The sequence below is a fragment of the Fusarium graminearum genome, chromosome 2 (assembly GCF_000240135.3).
Source record: "Fusarium graminearum PH-1 chromosome 2, whole genome shotgun sequence".
In the NCBI taxonomy this organism is placed as follows: domain Eukaryota; kingdom Fungi; phylum Ascomycota; class Sordariomycetes; order Hypocreales; family Nectriaceae; genus Fusarium; species Fusarium graminearum.
The window spans coordinates 8,122,559-8,134,863 of NC_026475.1; the positions used below are offsets into that span (position 1 = coordinate 8,122,559).

Below are 12,305 nucleotides of genomic sequence, written 5' to 3' on the forward strand. Positions count from 1 at the left end.
TTCCTCCAAGCACGACGTATTGGTTGTTTCCCGAACGATAATTCAACTTTGATGTGGCAAAAATTAATCAATAGTATGGAAGGTTATGATGTCGTCTTGCGTAGCCTAGGCTTGATTCCTCAAGGCGCCCAAATAGCAACAGTTCTAGGTCCAGATTCACGTGGAGTAATCGGAACAAGGTCAAACTAGAATAATAGTAATGCAATATATGGGGTTTTATTTTTCAGCAAGCCTGTTTGACTGAAGAATGCATATTTATCAGGAAATGGCTAGTCGATACTACTTATACAATTGCTTCCCATGCGCCGCCTTAACGAAAACTCCCTAAATACATTGGGCATAAATCATGAATTGTCATAAACAATTTCCCATCTCTCAATTTTCTTATCGTGCTCACGAAATCACGTATTACGATGTTCTTGACATCTACCTCATAGCGTTGATGCCACCACCAGACAGGGGCGGAGCCTTATCTCCGGCCTCGTTCTTCTGATCGATCAAGTCACCGAGGGGCATCTTACCCATGGATGTATCAGCGCCAATGCCAAGGTTTCCTCTGTTGGGAGCCTCTCGAGGAACGAATCGTTGGTAATCAGAGCCTTGGTCCATCTTGTTCTGGATAGAGTAGTCACCGTCGTCAATGGATGGTCGCTTGCCTGCAGGGGCCTGGTTGCTGGATAGGTTGGACTCGGTAGCGGTAAAGGACGGAATGTTGGAGATGTTGCTGGTAAGAGAGCTAGGTGCCTGTGACTTGTTGCTGGTGACAGCACCAAAGTCGTCGGAGGGGCCATGAGAGGGGAAGCTGTCCTTTGATGGCTCGGGGAAACCTTGGACAGCGGACTGGGAGACACCGGGGGCATGAGCGGAAGTATCGAAACTGCTGAAGCTAGGCTTGCCGGAAGTGGTGTTGTAGTTGGGCTTGTCCGAACTGCTGTAACTCTTGTCGGAAGTGTTGAAGCTAGACTTGGGCGACTTTTCGAAGCTGTGGGACATGTCATGGGCAACCTTGGAAGCCATTTCCTTGGAGTCATTGAAAGACATGTCATCCTTGGGGTACTTGGACGAGACATCTCTAGCTTGAGTGGGATCGGAGGAGCTGTGGGGGACGCTGGAGGTGATGTCGCTAGCAGTGTTGCCCTTCATCACTCCAGGAACCATGTTAACAGGAACCATGTTAACAGCGCGCTGTCGAAGAGTACCGGCAGTATCCTGGGCGCTGGAGGTCAAGTTGGAAGCGGTGTCTTGGGCGCGAGAAGCCATGTTCGAAACAGCAGCCTTGCTATCTTGTGCCATAGTGCTGGCCTGGTCGACAGCGACGTTGCCGATTTCCTGGGCTCGTGCGATTCCGTCGCGGGCGATACCTCGGCCTTGTGGGGATCTGACGAGAGGAATGATGTAGACTGTCGTGAGGGCCAGGATGGTAATTCCGAAAGGAGTCATGAACTGGGTGAGGAAGTACAGAGAGGTAGCGATGAGGAAGGCCTGTTCAACGTTAGACTCGGATCGTCCGGATCGATGACTGCACATACCGAAAATGTCTTTTCGAGGTCCTCGGCGAACATGACCTTTTGAGCTTTGACAGCAGCATATTGGATGAGGTCGTGGATATCCTTCAGTGTAGCGTTGAGGGTGGATTCGGGGAAGGTCTTGTACTGCTTGGGACGCATCCGAGAGACGAAATTGTTGGGACCGAACGAGCGACCAGCGAACTCGGCTACCGACATCACTTTGAACAGTTAATTTTCGCGTAGTTTCTAATGATTAGTATTTTATGTACGCACCTCCAAGACCGATGGCACTAGTCTTGAGTGCCAGTTGGGTGAGGCGAAGATGGTGGACAGCGAGCAGAAAGCCGAGGGCAGCAAAGTAGGATCCGATGGTTCGAGCTGGGTCCTCCCACTAGGGGTTGTGAATATCTATTATGAAGATCACAACAATGGGAAACTTACGCTGATGTACTTGTAAAGACTGTCCTGTTGAGCAACAATGTCCTTCAAGGGGCCCGATCGTCGGCGCTGTCCATTGATCTGAGGGCCGGTGGTGTCTTCGGCCACGACGGGCTGGAAGTTGTTCTGGATACCGCTCATGTCGGCAAGCTGTGTCTATCAAACAATATAGACAATTGTGATAGGGTTGAATAGGTTGTATCAATTGATAAGTAGAAAGAGTTGGTAGATGGATAAGAATCACAAGCCACTTATTGAGCCCAGCACCAGCCCTTTATCTGGAGTTGTAGACGAGCTGAGTTTGGGGCTGAATTTCCAATGCGTCATCACATGTTGGTCGATGCGCTCATGATGATTTTCTGGTTCCTGTCGTGACATCAGCTGCGTCATTGTGAAACCAGCCTAGTTCTAGCTTAGAGCCTCACGAGAGTTGACTGCTAACGTCTTGGTCCTGCGAGACTAGAGTCACACCCACGTCATTTCAAGCGTCACCGTTCCAGAGTATCGAGATCAACAATAATTCTGCTGAAATTGCATAATCCACGGCTAGGACGGATGCAATATACAAAAGCAGGATTGACGAGGAATTCAACATCGTGTCCTTTTGCAACTTGGCACTGGCCAAAGTTTGCACTAATGTCTCTGGTTGACATCATGGCGTGTCTGAGACAAAGAGAAGGCACGCGACTCGTATTTCCTGCTTGATCCAATTCACTAAAACGATCTTCAATTAGCTGGCTTTGGGCGCTTTATCCCGGGTTTTATCTCCATGCTTCCGGTAAGCCTCAATACTCCAACCTAAACAGCACAGCCAAACAAGCAGGTCATAATGGGATTGGTAGCAGGGACTGCTAACTGGCTTGCATTGAGTAATTTGTTTTCAAGTTAGTCATTGACCAATCTCGTACAGTTCATACGATGCTTTCACGAATCAAGGCTCGAGATCACTATGCACACGTTTTCTGTAGAATTCAATTCTATTTTCTAGGGTATCGTCCTCTACAAACCACTCCACTGTCTCTGGTATAGCCCCTCAATGTCACCGCCTTCATCTTGGCAAGACGCATGGTTGATCAAGGCCATCTCAGCTAAGTAGCCGCTACAACTTACGATCCGGTTAGCGTACAAACTTCCAATCTCCTAAGAGCTTCTTGTCATGCATCCGCTTGTACAGGTTCCGGGCGGCCTCCGCCTCAACCGCCTTGTTCGGGCCATTTTTGAAAACTAGCCGGAGTTCTGTATCTGTGATTTCGATCACAACACCCTTCTTCTCATATGGCTCGTCAAGCTTCTTGATCTCTCCATCGTTGGACGAAGATGCGTTGCTGTTACGAGTCATGACGACAACGATGTGCTCCTTGTTAGCCATTCTGAATTCTTTGGCGTTGAAATTAGATGTGTTTGTGTTTGTGTTTGTGTTCGTGATGGTGTGCTGGTAGTAGTCTTTGTGTTCAAGGTGTTTCTGATGAGATACAGTTTCAGGACTAATGGAAGGTTGGTAGTTTATATACACAACGCCCAAGGTCCACTTCGTCAGCCTTTAACTGTTCTGATTGCTATTGTGACAATGAATGGGAGACGTGTACCAACTTGCTTCACCTATTCAACAACTTCTTGCCAAGGACAAGTGACATGTCCAGGTAGTCAACAGCGAACAAGAGAAACGCTACAAAGAGAATCATCGAGCCAACTTCAGCACGTTCAATTCACTGGAAGCATAGTGAGGACCTGAATATGTCTATTGTTCTCCAAAAGACTATGTCGGGTTTTACGCAGAGCTTTGTTCCTCCTCCCGCATAAAATATGTGTCGAACAACCTATCGCTCCCTAATTGTTCCAAAACGCAATCACCGGTGTAGCTCCAATGCTCAAACAGTCCAAAAGGTCGCATTACGTCTAGCAGATTTTGTAGCATTATGGAGAGACCTTGATACTCACCCAGAACTGTAACTTGGAGTACGTGATCATTCATGAACAATGATATGCAGAGCCTTCCCTGGCCGGCTTCGAGGAATCGAAATAGCGCTGCCAAATGGCTTGATCGATTTGTGTTCCTGCGGAACAGAGTGTGAACATAGACTAAAGTCATTGTCAACGGAGATAATGGCCAGAGTATCCTGCTTTCTTATTTGCTAGGTATCCGATGGACGAGCTAATTGTAAAGAAGGTTAGGCCTTCTGGGTCTTTATACATGATGGCACTTGACAAGTCACAGTGAATAGCTCTTCAGGTGCAGGAAGACGCATGTGATTAACGCAAGTATTTAGCTACTAACATGCGACATCCTACGATGGAAACAGTCGCCGACGACCCTGAGAACCTGCAAACATCCGCCCATACACCTCTGGGTTTACATAAGGAATAGAAACAGGGTCCGTCGCAGTCGCAGAAAACAGAGCATCAAAATGTTCGGACAGCCCTGACGCCTCCACAGCACGCTTCATATCATATTCCTGCCTAGTCAAATGCATATCCTCTCCCAGGCGTTCGGAAATCATTAGAACTTCGTCGTTCCTGGAGACCCTCCAGACATATTTGTCGCCAGTGTTATCGAGGAAACGCATCAAGCTATACATGTGGCCCGATCCACTCCCTCTCTTGCGGTAGACCGTTTTGATATAACGAATCTCGTCCATGTTAGATTGGGTAGTTGTTAAGTATTTTTATTGGTTGGTTCATGAACGAGTTTAGTGCTAGAACGAAAGTAGGTTGCTACTGTAGGAATTTATAGTTCAATAGAATGAATAGTATTGCGTGATTAAATAGTATTGACTGCTAAATAACTAATGTTGGTCCAGCTCGCCGCAATCACAATCATTCCCGACTCAGTTCCCTTGTCAGGGTTCCATCGATATATTCCTTTGGAACATCACTCTGGTTATTGTTTGTGACAATAAGCACCTTTGGCCATTCATTGTGAAGATCATACTCATCCATCGCAGCAAATAACTGGTCCTTTGTTTTCTGTTCCGTTGATGGCAAACAGGGTATAGTCAGTTGAAGTATGGTTTCATCCAAATGGAATGCCATGTTGTATCTTTTCTCAGTGGCATCCTGGAAAGCAACCATCTTTGTCATGTCGAATGGTGCACCTTCTCTTTTGAAGAATAGTGCGTGGAGAAAGTAGGCCATGACTCTGGAGTTTGGTCGTTTGATGTAGGGTACGTTTATGTTTGGGGAGTTTTTATCGATTGATGCAACGAAAGTGCACAGTCGTCGGCTTATGTAGATAAATATTGTTTGTGATACAGCCTTTCCCTTTGTGCGATCTACAGAAAGTGAGCCATCCACCGATAGAAATACCGGTAAGTATGTCAAAATTACCTACAGCCGGACTGCCCAGTTTATGTCAAAGGCCATGAATCTTTCGGGCACAGACAAAGCTAGAGACGTGAGCAGTCAAACAAGAGCGTGCGAATTAGGTTTTTTTTCTAGCGCTTAACAACTACCGATTATTATGTCCCGTGAACACAGATAGGTTGGACGCAGTAGCTAACCCTCCGTTTCAGTGAAACACTGATTTCTCGATCACATGCTCTGGCCCGCATCTCAATACCTTTCTTCGTCGCATCTTGCCCCTGTCTTGTGTCTTTCTAGTCGCAAAGCTTCTACATTTGTGCACTCTCGCGACTGTCCAATCTTCAGCTCCAAGACTGAGTGATCGTCCATTTCCACCTGGACTCAGGGCTATAGTCTATCTTCACATTTGACTCCCCAACCCAGACTTCATGTAGCCTGCTTTTCGTCATTAACTCAAATAGGAACTCTTCTTCTGATTTTATATCGCCGCTTACTGAATCGGCTTTAAATTCCAGATACTCGAAATTGTCGCTGAACGTAGCGGGATATCGTGGTCTGAACATGCAGAAATCCTTGGCTCTGGGCTCTGAGACTTTGGCGTTTAATCTCCTGCGGAATGTAGCGTGGAAGTACTTCCTGGGGGTATGAGAATGCATCGCCAGTAGTGAACAGTTGTTGTCGATTGTAGTGTAAAGTTGTTTGGTGCGGTTGCTTCTGATTTACCATTCCCTATCAGATATTAAATAAGGCAATGCATGCTTGGCACAATCTGTGAGAAACAGCCATTCGCAATTCCTGATTCAGTGGTTCTTCGTCTTCTCACATATTCACTCAACCAACAGAATTTGAAGTTAAACACATTTCATTGTCAAACCATGAGACCCAGCGAATTAGTCCTCATCAGAGATGTATAACGCAGTCTATACAAGCTCACATGGCCGCAGCCGCTACATCGCAGATCGTTATTTACATGGACCAAGTGACATTTTCTTAGCGTCCCCAGTATCAAGGCAATCAAGAGCTCATTAATTTGTGCTGGCCCGTAATTTTCTGTAACTCAACATCCGATCAGACCTAGGTTAACAATCCTCAAGCCTCGGGCTTTTGGCCGTAGAAGACGGTGCTATATCGGGAAACTGTCAGTATCATCTCGCTGTTTATGCTGAAATCTGTAGCTAGAACGGTACTCACACCTCGAGATACGAATGCAAATCCGGATTGGTCAACTCTTTGCGCATTTCTGCCAAGAACAGCTGTACATCTTCAACCTTCCACTAATATTCGGATAGTCAGCTCTGTAGTTACCCGTCGTCCGAGATCGGCCAAACTACTTACACCCAGCAGTTCAGTCAAGCCACGGATAGAGAAGCCCTCGAGACCCTGGAGCAAGAAATGACGATTCCAGGCACCCCATTGCTTGAGAGTCTTGTCCTTCGGCCATGTACCAACAGGAACCTTGACCCTTCGACCCTTTACGTTGATGAATCCGGCATCGCTGATTGACTGAGCCATCTTGTCGTCCCAAAAGAAGGACTTGCCAGTTATTTTCTCGATCTCTTTGAAGACCTCAACCCACTTGTGGCAGGGCGAGTCAGGCTTCAAGGTATTATCATCGGACTTTGCGTTGCCCCAAAGTTCAACGCTTTCCAGCCAGCCACCAGGTTTCATGTGCCTACAAAACGTCAGCATGTATTGAGCTTTAAAGACAGTCCTCTCACGTGTAGGCCTTTTTGTAAAGGCCAGTCCAATCAGGAATAGAGCCTATCATGGCGCGGACATGGATGAAGTCAAAGTGATTGTCAGGATACGTCCATTCTTGTGTGATGTCGTCAACTTCAAATCGACAGTTGGGAGGGACAAATTTGGGTTGGATGGGTGAGAGATCAACTCCAATCACATCTGCAGATGGGTTGGCATCCGCAAATTCGCTGCAAATGGTCAGACTTGCTACTTCAACGTCCTTGGGAACACTCACATTGCCCATATTCCAGTTCCACATCCCAAGTCGAGAACCCTCTGGCAAGTGATTAGAGTGTGAATTGGAAATCGCTCGTGGAGATGGACTCACCTGTGGGTTTTCGTTGATTGGCGCCTCGTGTAGCTCGCCATCCAGGATGATCTTGTACACTTCGTGCCTGACGATCACGTTAGCGTAGTAAACCTCACAAAGCTTGTGACCCACATCAAATCTTCTGCTTCTTGTTGACGGTCATCATTGGGAGCCCTGATGATAGTCAGTCAATCCTCATAAAAGCATCCGGACATCGTATTTCGCGCACCAGTAAGATCCATCCTGATAAGCATGGTAGCGTCGTCCATTCTCCCACTTGTAACTTAGGATGGACGATCGAAGCGACTCCGTGTCGGTAATTCCCGTCCTACCAGGTATTAGCGCGAACTTGGGACCCTGAACCCGGCAGTTCGATAAAGCTCACGATTTAGTGTAGGAGGAATCGGAATCATTGTCCTGTCGGCCGCAAATAAACCCAAAATCAGTACAGATCAACTAAATTAATCGCGGGGATAGCTTACGACTTCAATTGCCGGTTGCTCTGCCGCAATCTGGTCCAATCCAATGGGTGATTGACGACCCCGGGATGATTGAGACTTGTGCGATTTGGGTGACGACATATCCGCTCGATAAGCTTTGAAGCTAATTTCTGACTTAATATTTGTGAAACTGGAGGATTAAAAAAGGTCAAGAAAAATAATAGACCGCTTTGTGGTCCGTTGTTGGTCTTCATGAGGGGTTTTCAACGACATCCTTGTCGAGGCCGTACAACCAACAGACCTTAGGAACGAGTGGCCGTTCGGCCCGTCATACGATGCTCACCCGCGGGAACGTCAAAACTCTTGTCGATCATCATATCATGAAGTTGGATGTCCCTGTCTGTCTTATCTTTGCGTGGAGCCGTCAAAATCTTGCACATAGCCATGTATCAGCCTTGTGAAACTGGTGGACGATACTTTTCTTGGAATAAGACCCAAGACCAACTAGGAATCAACCTAAATTGATAAATTAATAGCTAATCAGTGATATGCCGACCGCAGAATCGCCCTTTTACCCATGCTCTGCCGTGCATGATCCGCATAAATGCCAAGGATGTGTTATTTACTAGGATCCATGTCAAGGTACCTCCAGAACTTGAACAGTTCCCAGCAACCGTATTCTATCCCGAACGCTCATGATAACAGATGATTGGATCCACCGAATAGTGAAGTGACCAGGCCATGAACAGGTCAAGAGCCATATGAAGGGAAAGCTTGAAGCGAAATCGATATTGGAATGAGATAACTCTATTTACATCATTTATTGACTTATGCATCCGCGCGGACGTATCAACCTTATTACTGTCATGAATAAATTGAGATGGCTAGGACTTCGGCTGAGAGGCCTTGGATATAAAAGTATACGGTAGGTCGTATTGTGTTTTGCCTTCAGTTTGTGTGGTGTCTCAGATATCAGGCCAATTCTGCCGTTGTCTAGAATAGAGGCCGAGTTACTAAAGAGCAAAGGCAAGCGTGGCAGCGCCAATTTCTTGTTATGAATGCTGTCAACTGTCTCGTATGATACTGAGATGGTCTAGACCATCCTCCACAACTCAGCATTTCCAATACTACGCCAACAGTCCATCCACTACTGCTCTGCATTCCCTTTATGGCAAAATCTCCACCGACACTATCGAGCTGGATGAAGCAACAGCACAGTTGGATGAAATGCCGATGTTACCAAATGCCTGCAGGTAATCTCCCTCTTGTCGCCTACACGAAACAAAAGAGACCAAGTTGATCCAAAACCCTTCCCTGACATTTCGCTAAGCAAGGGTCCCCTCTGTGGCTTGATTGAATTGATCACTAGCTTCGCTGTGGCTGCATCATTAACAAGAACCCGAGGTGGGATGCCGTAGACGCCACATGCCGAATGTTCTTTGCTTTTGTCATGGATGCTTCCATGGAATGGGAATGGATGAGGCGTCAGGTACAACGACTCCCAACGTTCAAGTTATTCTGCAAGTTTGTCGTCAGCATTAACACATTGCGATTTACATGAAACGATGCTATCAAAGGATCAAAGTCAAAAGTCCTTGAGCTGGGACCGGGGAAGTGGGTAGCAAGCGACTAAAATGCACTTGTCAACACGCTTAGCCTCATGTGGCTCGAATACCGAGTTCCAAATGCTTCAGCAGCATTGATCACACGTGAGCACCCTCTTGTTCGGCTCGGTTCGTTAGTCTCAGGACGCCAATCTACACTTTGACATGTGTATCTGACTTGTTTCGTCTCTTTTGCGCACGGAAGGTGAGTAACTCCCGGACTGTGTATCAGGGCGCTGTAAATGATGTGATTAACAATTTCTCACATTGGTGCACATGACTGCAGCCACGTTTCTCTGTTCCGAGTAATGCGGAACATGTAAATACAGCAGTAGATTTGCTCGACATTAGTTAAAGACTAACAGACGAATTACTGGAACGGAAGTGAGTTTTCGTTTACCGAGGACGACTAAACATTAGTACGGCATTGACCTGGACGTTTACCTTCCCCTTTGTAGGTAACCAGAGCGAAACTACGCATGGACAGTTGCCGAAAGGTCGAAACTCTATTTTAGCACAGAGTACCGTTGGAGAGTCCCCTTTTTTCCCCGTGGGGACACGAGTCAGGCCTACTTCAATCAAGCTTAGCCATCACCCAAGCTTTGTTAGAGTTTCTTAGTTCCACTGCCAGAACCTCTAGTTCGCCAACCGGTTTCTTAAGATAGCTGCCCAATTTCATGACTACGGGGAACCCGACTTCAGCTTTCAGCTTAGCACGAGCTACGTAACAAGGATTCGGCACTCGATGCGCCAATCTTTGACTCAAAAGGCATCTAGCTTGGCATGCACTCTGAACACCCGGGTTTCGTTTTTGATTACCTGGTACGTAAGTAACACACTTGTGGCTTAAATAGAGCCAACGACTTGGTTATTGAGTCAGGATCAGGGGTCACCACAAGCTTTCAAGACGCGACAGGAGCAGGCAATGCGCATGTGTCTCGATCTGTCTAACTGAAAAGGAGGCTGATCATCTTGGGCCAGGATGTTTCCTTTAAACTACTTGGCCATGTCGCATTGCTTTTTTTCTTAGTCTCCTGTCATTTTGTTCATCTTTCTTTTTTTACACGATTTGATCTGAGTGATCGACAATGGCGTCCGCACCAGTACCGGTATTCTTCGAGCTGAGCTGGTCTATACTGTCAACAATATGCATGGGAAATGTTCTCCTCGGATGTCTAGTATGCGGTATCACCAACTGGACGCTGCTGGCCGCCGTGCCTATGTTTTCATCGGCGGCCGGAGCTATCGCGAACGGGTTGTGTTATGTGGTGTATTATCAGAAACACCCCCCGATGGTGACCGCAATAGCTTCAGTGTTTGCAGATATCTTCTGGCTGGTATGATGCCATTCACCAACTGGGAACAGCTTCAACTAATGCTTGTTAGCTGCAAGAAGCCGGTCTTTTGTTTTACAGTTATATTATTCTAAAGCGAGTTCTTCGTGGCTTGAGATGGAGAGTCTTTGCTTCTCTTTTCTGGTCCGGTATCGCGGGTATCGTCATGGTTCGAATCGTCATCATCACCTTCCGAGTCCGCTCTATCCTTGCCGAAAACAACGACTTGCTCATGACCATCAACCACATCCACATCGGCTACTTTGGCCTTATCGCCCTACTCGAATGCCTCAGCGCATATTTCCTTATGGTCCTCTTCACTTCAGCAAAGGCTTCATCAGCCGAGATTGCACGCAGCGGTGGTCTTTTCCAATATTTGGCTAGGAGTACAGAAATGAGAGTCGCACTTCTGGCCCTACAGGGTGTGCTCCGAGCTGTTACACATTCATTCAAGACTGCTGGTCAGACTGCTGAGAATATCGCCACTCAGCTCGATCGCTTTTTCTACGCCGTTTTTTGCCTGTATTCCATGGTCCTGTAGTAAGTCATATCATGGTTTACCTTGTGATCCCTGTACTAATAACAACAGCATTGATCTTCTTTCTTCCAAGCTCAAGTTCAGCGCCGGCAGCCAAGACTACCCGTCATCCCGAGATCGTTATCACCAGAACAGCCGCCATCAAAGCCACTTCCCTTCATCACAGAGGGATGAGTTCGGTCAGACCAAATCCAGACATACCGTCGTTATCAACGGGGGAAAGAACAAGACGAGAAGTGATTCTACCGATCAGATTATAGAGTGCAATTCATCAACAGGCGATGCCTCTATTAAGCTTGATGACATGGATATGAAGGGTATTGTGGTAAGTCATCCATGACAAAGTTTTCTATCTTGTTCAAGCACATTACTCTCACTCCTTCCGATATCTGTATCTTGTTTTCTTAAAGTAACTAACTTATTTATCAACGGTAGACAACAAAACGCATATCAATTACTTCTATCAATCAAGATCAAGCAACGCACGTTTGAGTTGTGGTGGTGGGGTAGACTAGAAGGCTAAATTTAAGAACTGCGGTTATATCTATAACAATTATTTTAATTATTTCCTAGCGTTAATAGGTACTGATGGCTCATAGGGGTGCAGGTAATGAGTAAACGAGATCGATATTATAGGTCTATCAAATATCACCATCCATGTCAATGCATATCATCTGGAAAATCTGCTCAACGTAGGAAAGGAGAAGATTGAGATGTTTAAAACCCTATCAATCATATGTTTATTGCACATAAGATCGTAAAAGTTCTACAATCAAACTAAAGACGACATCTGGGTCAGCTGCCGTATTGGTGTCGTTGCACAACCTGAAACCTACCTTAACCGTGTGAAAGATGACGATAACCACACCAGCTGTCACAAGTGCGCTCCTGCCACAACTACGTGGCATCGCTATACGGCTCAAGGGTCGTGACTAGCGTACAAGGCGTAGTGCGTTCCTCATAATTAACGCCTCCATCCTCGAAGGCTTGACCTTATCATCTGCACCAGCGTGCTTCCCAAGATGCACATAGACTACCCATGATCATTGAACTCGGGTCAAATATGAACACAAGTCAATTCAGCTACCCCTCG

General features: G+C 46.5%; 6 protein-coding genes across 6 annotated transcripts; 1 reads left to right on the plus strand and 5 right to left on the minus strand.

Annotated features, from left to right (window-relative positions):
- Positions 1-267: 267 nt before the first annotated feature.
- On the minus strand, positions 268-2,336 carry FGSG_02986 (uncharacterized protein; the record flags this gene model as incomplete). The annotated part of the gene is made up of 5 exons (XM_011324503.1): positions 268-1,482; positions 1,530-1,726; positions 1,782-1,899; positions 1,950-2,102; positions 2,214-2,336. The coding sequence occupies 5 exons, from the start codon at positions 2,334-2,336 to the stop codon at positions 427-429; spliced, it is 1,647 nt and encodes a 548-aa protein (XP_011322805.1). The 3' UTR covers positions 268-426.
- Positions 2,337-3,714: 1,378 nt separating this feature from the next.
- Positions 3,715-4,035, minus strand: FGSG_12538 (uncharacterized protein; the record flags this gene model as incomplete). The annotated part of the gene is made up of 1 exon (XM_011324504.1): positions 3,715-4,035. The coding sequence occupies one exon, from the start codon at positions 4,033-4,035 to the stop codon at positions 3,715-3,717; it is 321 nt and encodes a 106-aa protein (XP_011322806.1).
- Positions 4,036-4,231: 196 nt separating this feature from the next.
- FGSG_12539 (uncharacterized protein) lies at positions 4,232-4,582 on the minus strand (the record flags this gene model as incomplete). Its single annotated transcript, XM_011324505.1, has 1 exon — positions 4,232-4,582. The coding sequence occupies one exon, from the start codon at positions 4,580-4,582 to the stop codon at positions 4,232-4,234; it is 351 nt and encodes a 116-aa protein (XP_011322807.1).
- A 97-nt stretch (positions 4,583-4,679) lies between these two features.
- On the minus strand, positions 4,680-5,132 carry FGSG_12540 (uncharacterized protein). Its single transcript, XM_011324506.1, has one exon. The coding sequence runs from the start codon at positions 5,076-5,078 to the stop codon at positions 4,761-4,763; it is 318 nt and encodes a 105-aa protein (XP_011322808.1). The 5' UTR covers positions 5,079-5,132; the 3' UTR covers positions 4,680-4,760.
- Positions 5,133-6,335: 1,203 nt separating this feature from the next.
- FGSG_02984 (uncharacterized protein) lies at positions 6,336-7,927 on the minus strand (the record flags this gene model as incomplete). Its single annotated transcript, XM_011324507.1, has 10 exons — positions 7,779-7,927; positions 7,682-7,713; positions 7,526-7,624; positions 7,429-7,470; positions 7,315-7,381; positions 7,222-7,262; positions 6,965-7,174; positions 6,582-6,918; positions 6,438-6,520; positions 6,336-6,369 (listed from the first exon to the last, which is right to left on the minus strand). The coding sequence occupies exons 7-10, from the start codon at positions 7,012-7,014 to the stop codon at positions 6,336-6,338; spliced, it is 504 nt and encodes a 167-aa protein (XP_011322809.1). The 5' UTR covers positions 7,015-7,174; positions 7,222-7,262; positions 7,315-7,381; positions 7,429-7,470; positions 7,526-7,624; positions 7,682-7,713; positions 7,779-7,927.
- Positions 7,928-10,428: 2,501 nt separating this feature from the next.
- FGSG_02983 (uncharacterized protein) lies at positions 10,429-11,704 on the plus strand (the record flags this gene model as incomplete). The annotated part of the gene is made up of 4 exons (XM_011324508.1): positions 10,429-10,677; positions 10,727-11,214; positions 11,264-11,537; positions 11,648-11,704. The coding sequence occupies 4 exons, from the start codon at positions 10,429-10,431 to the stop codon at positions 11,702-11,704; spliced, it is 1,068 nt and encodes a 355-aa protein (XP_011322810.1).
- Positions 11,705-12,305: the final 601 nt, after the last annotated feature.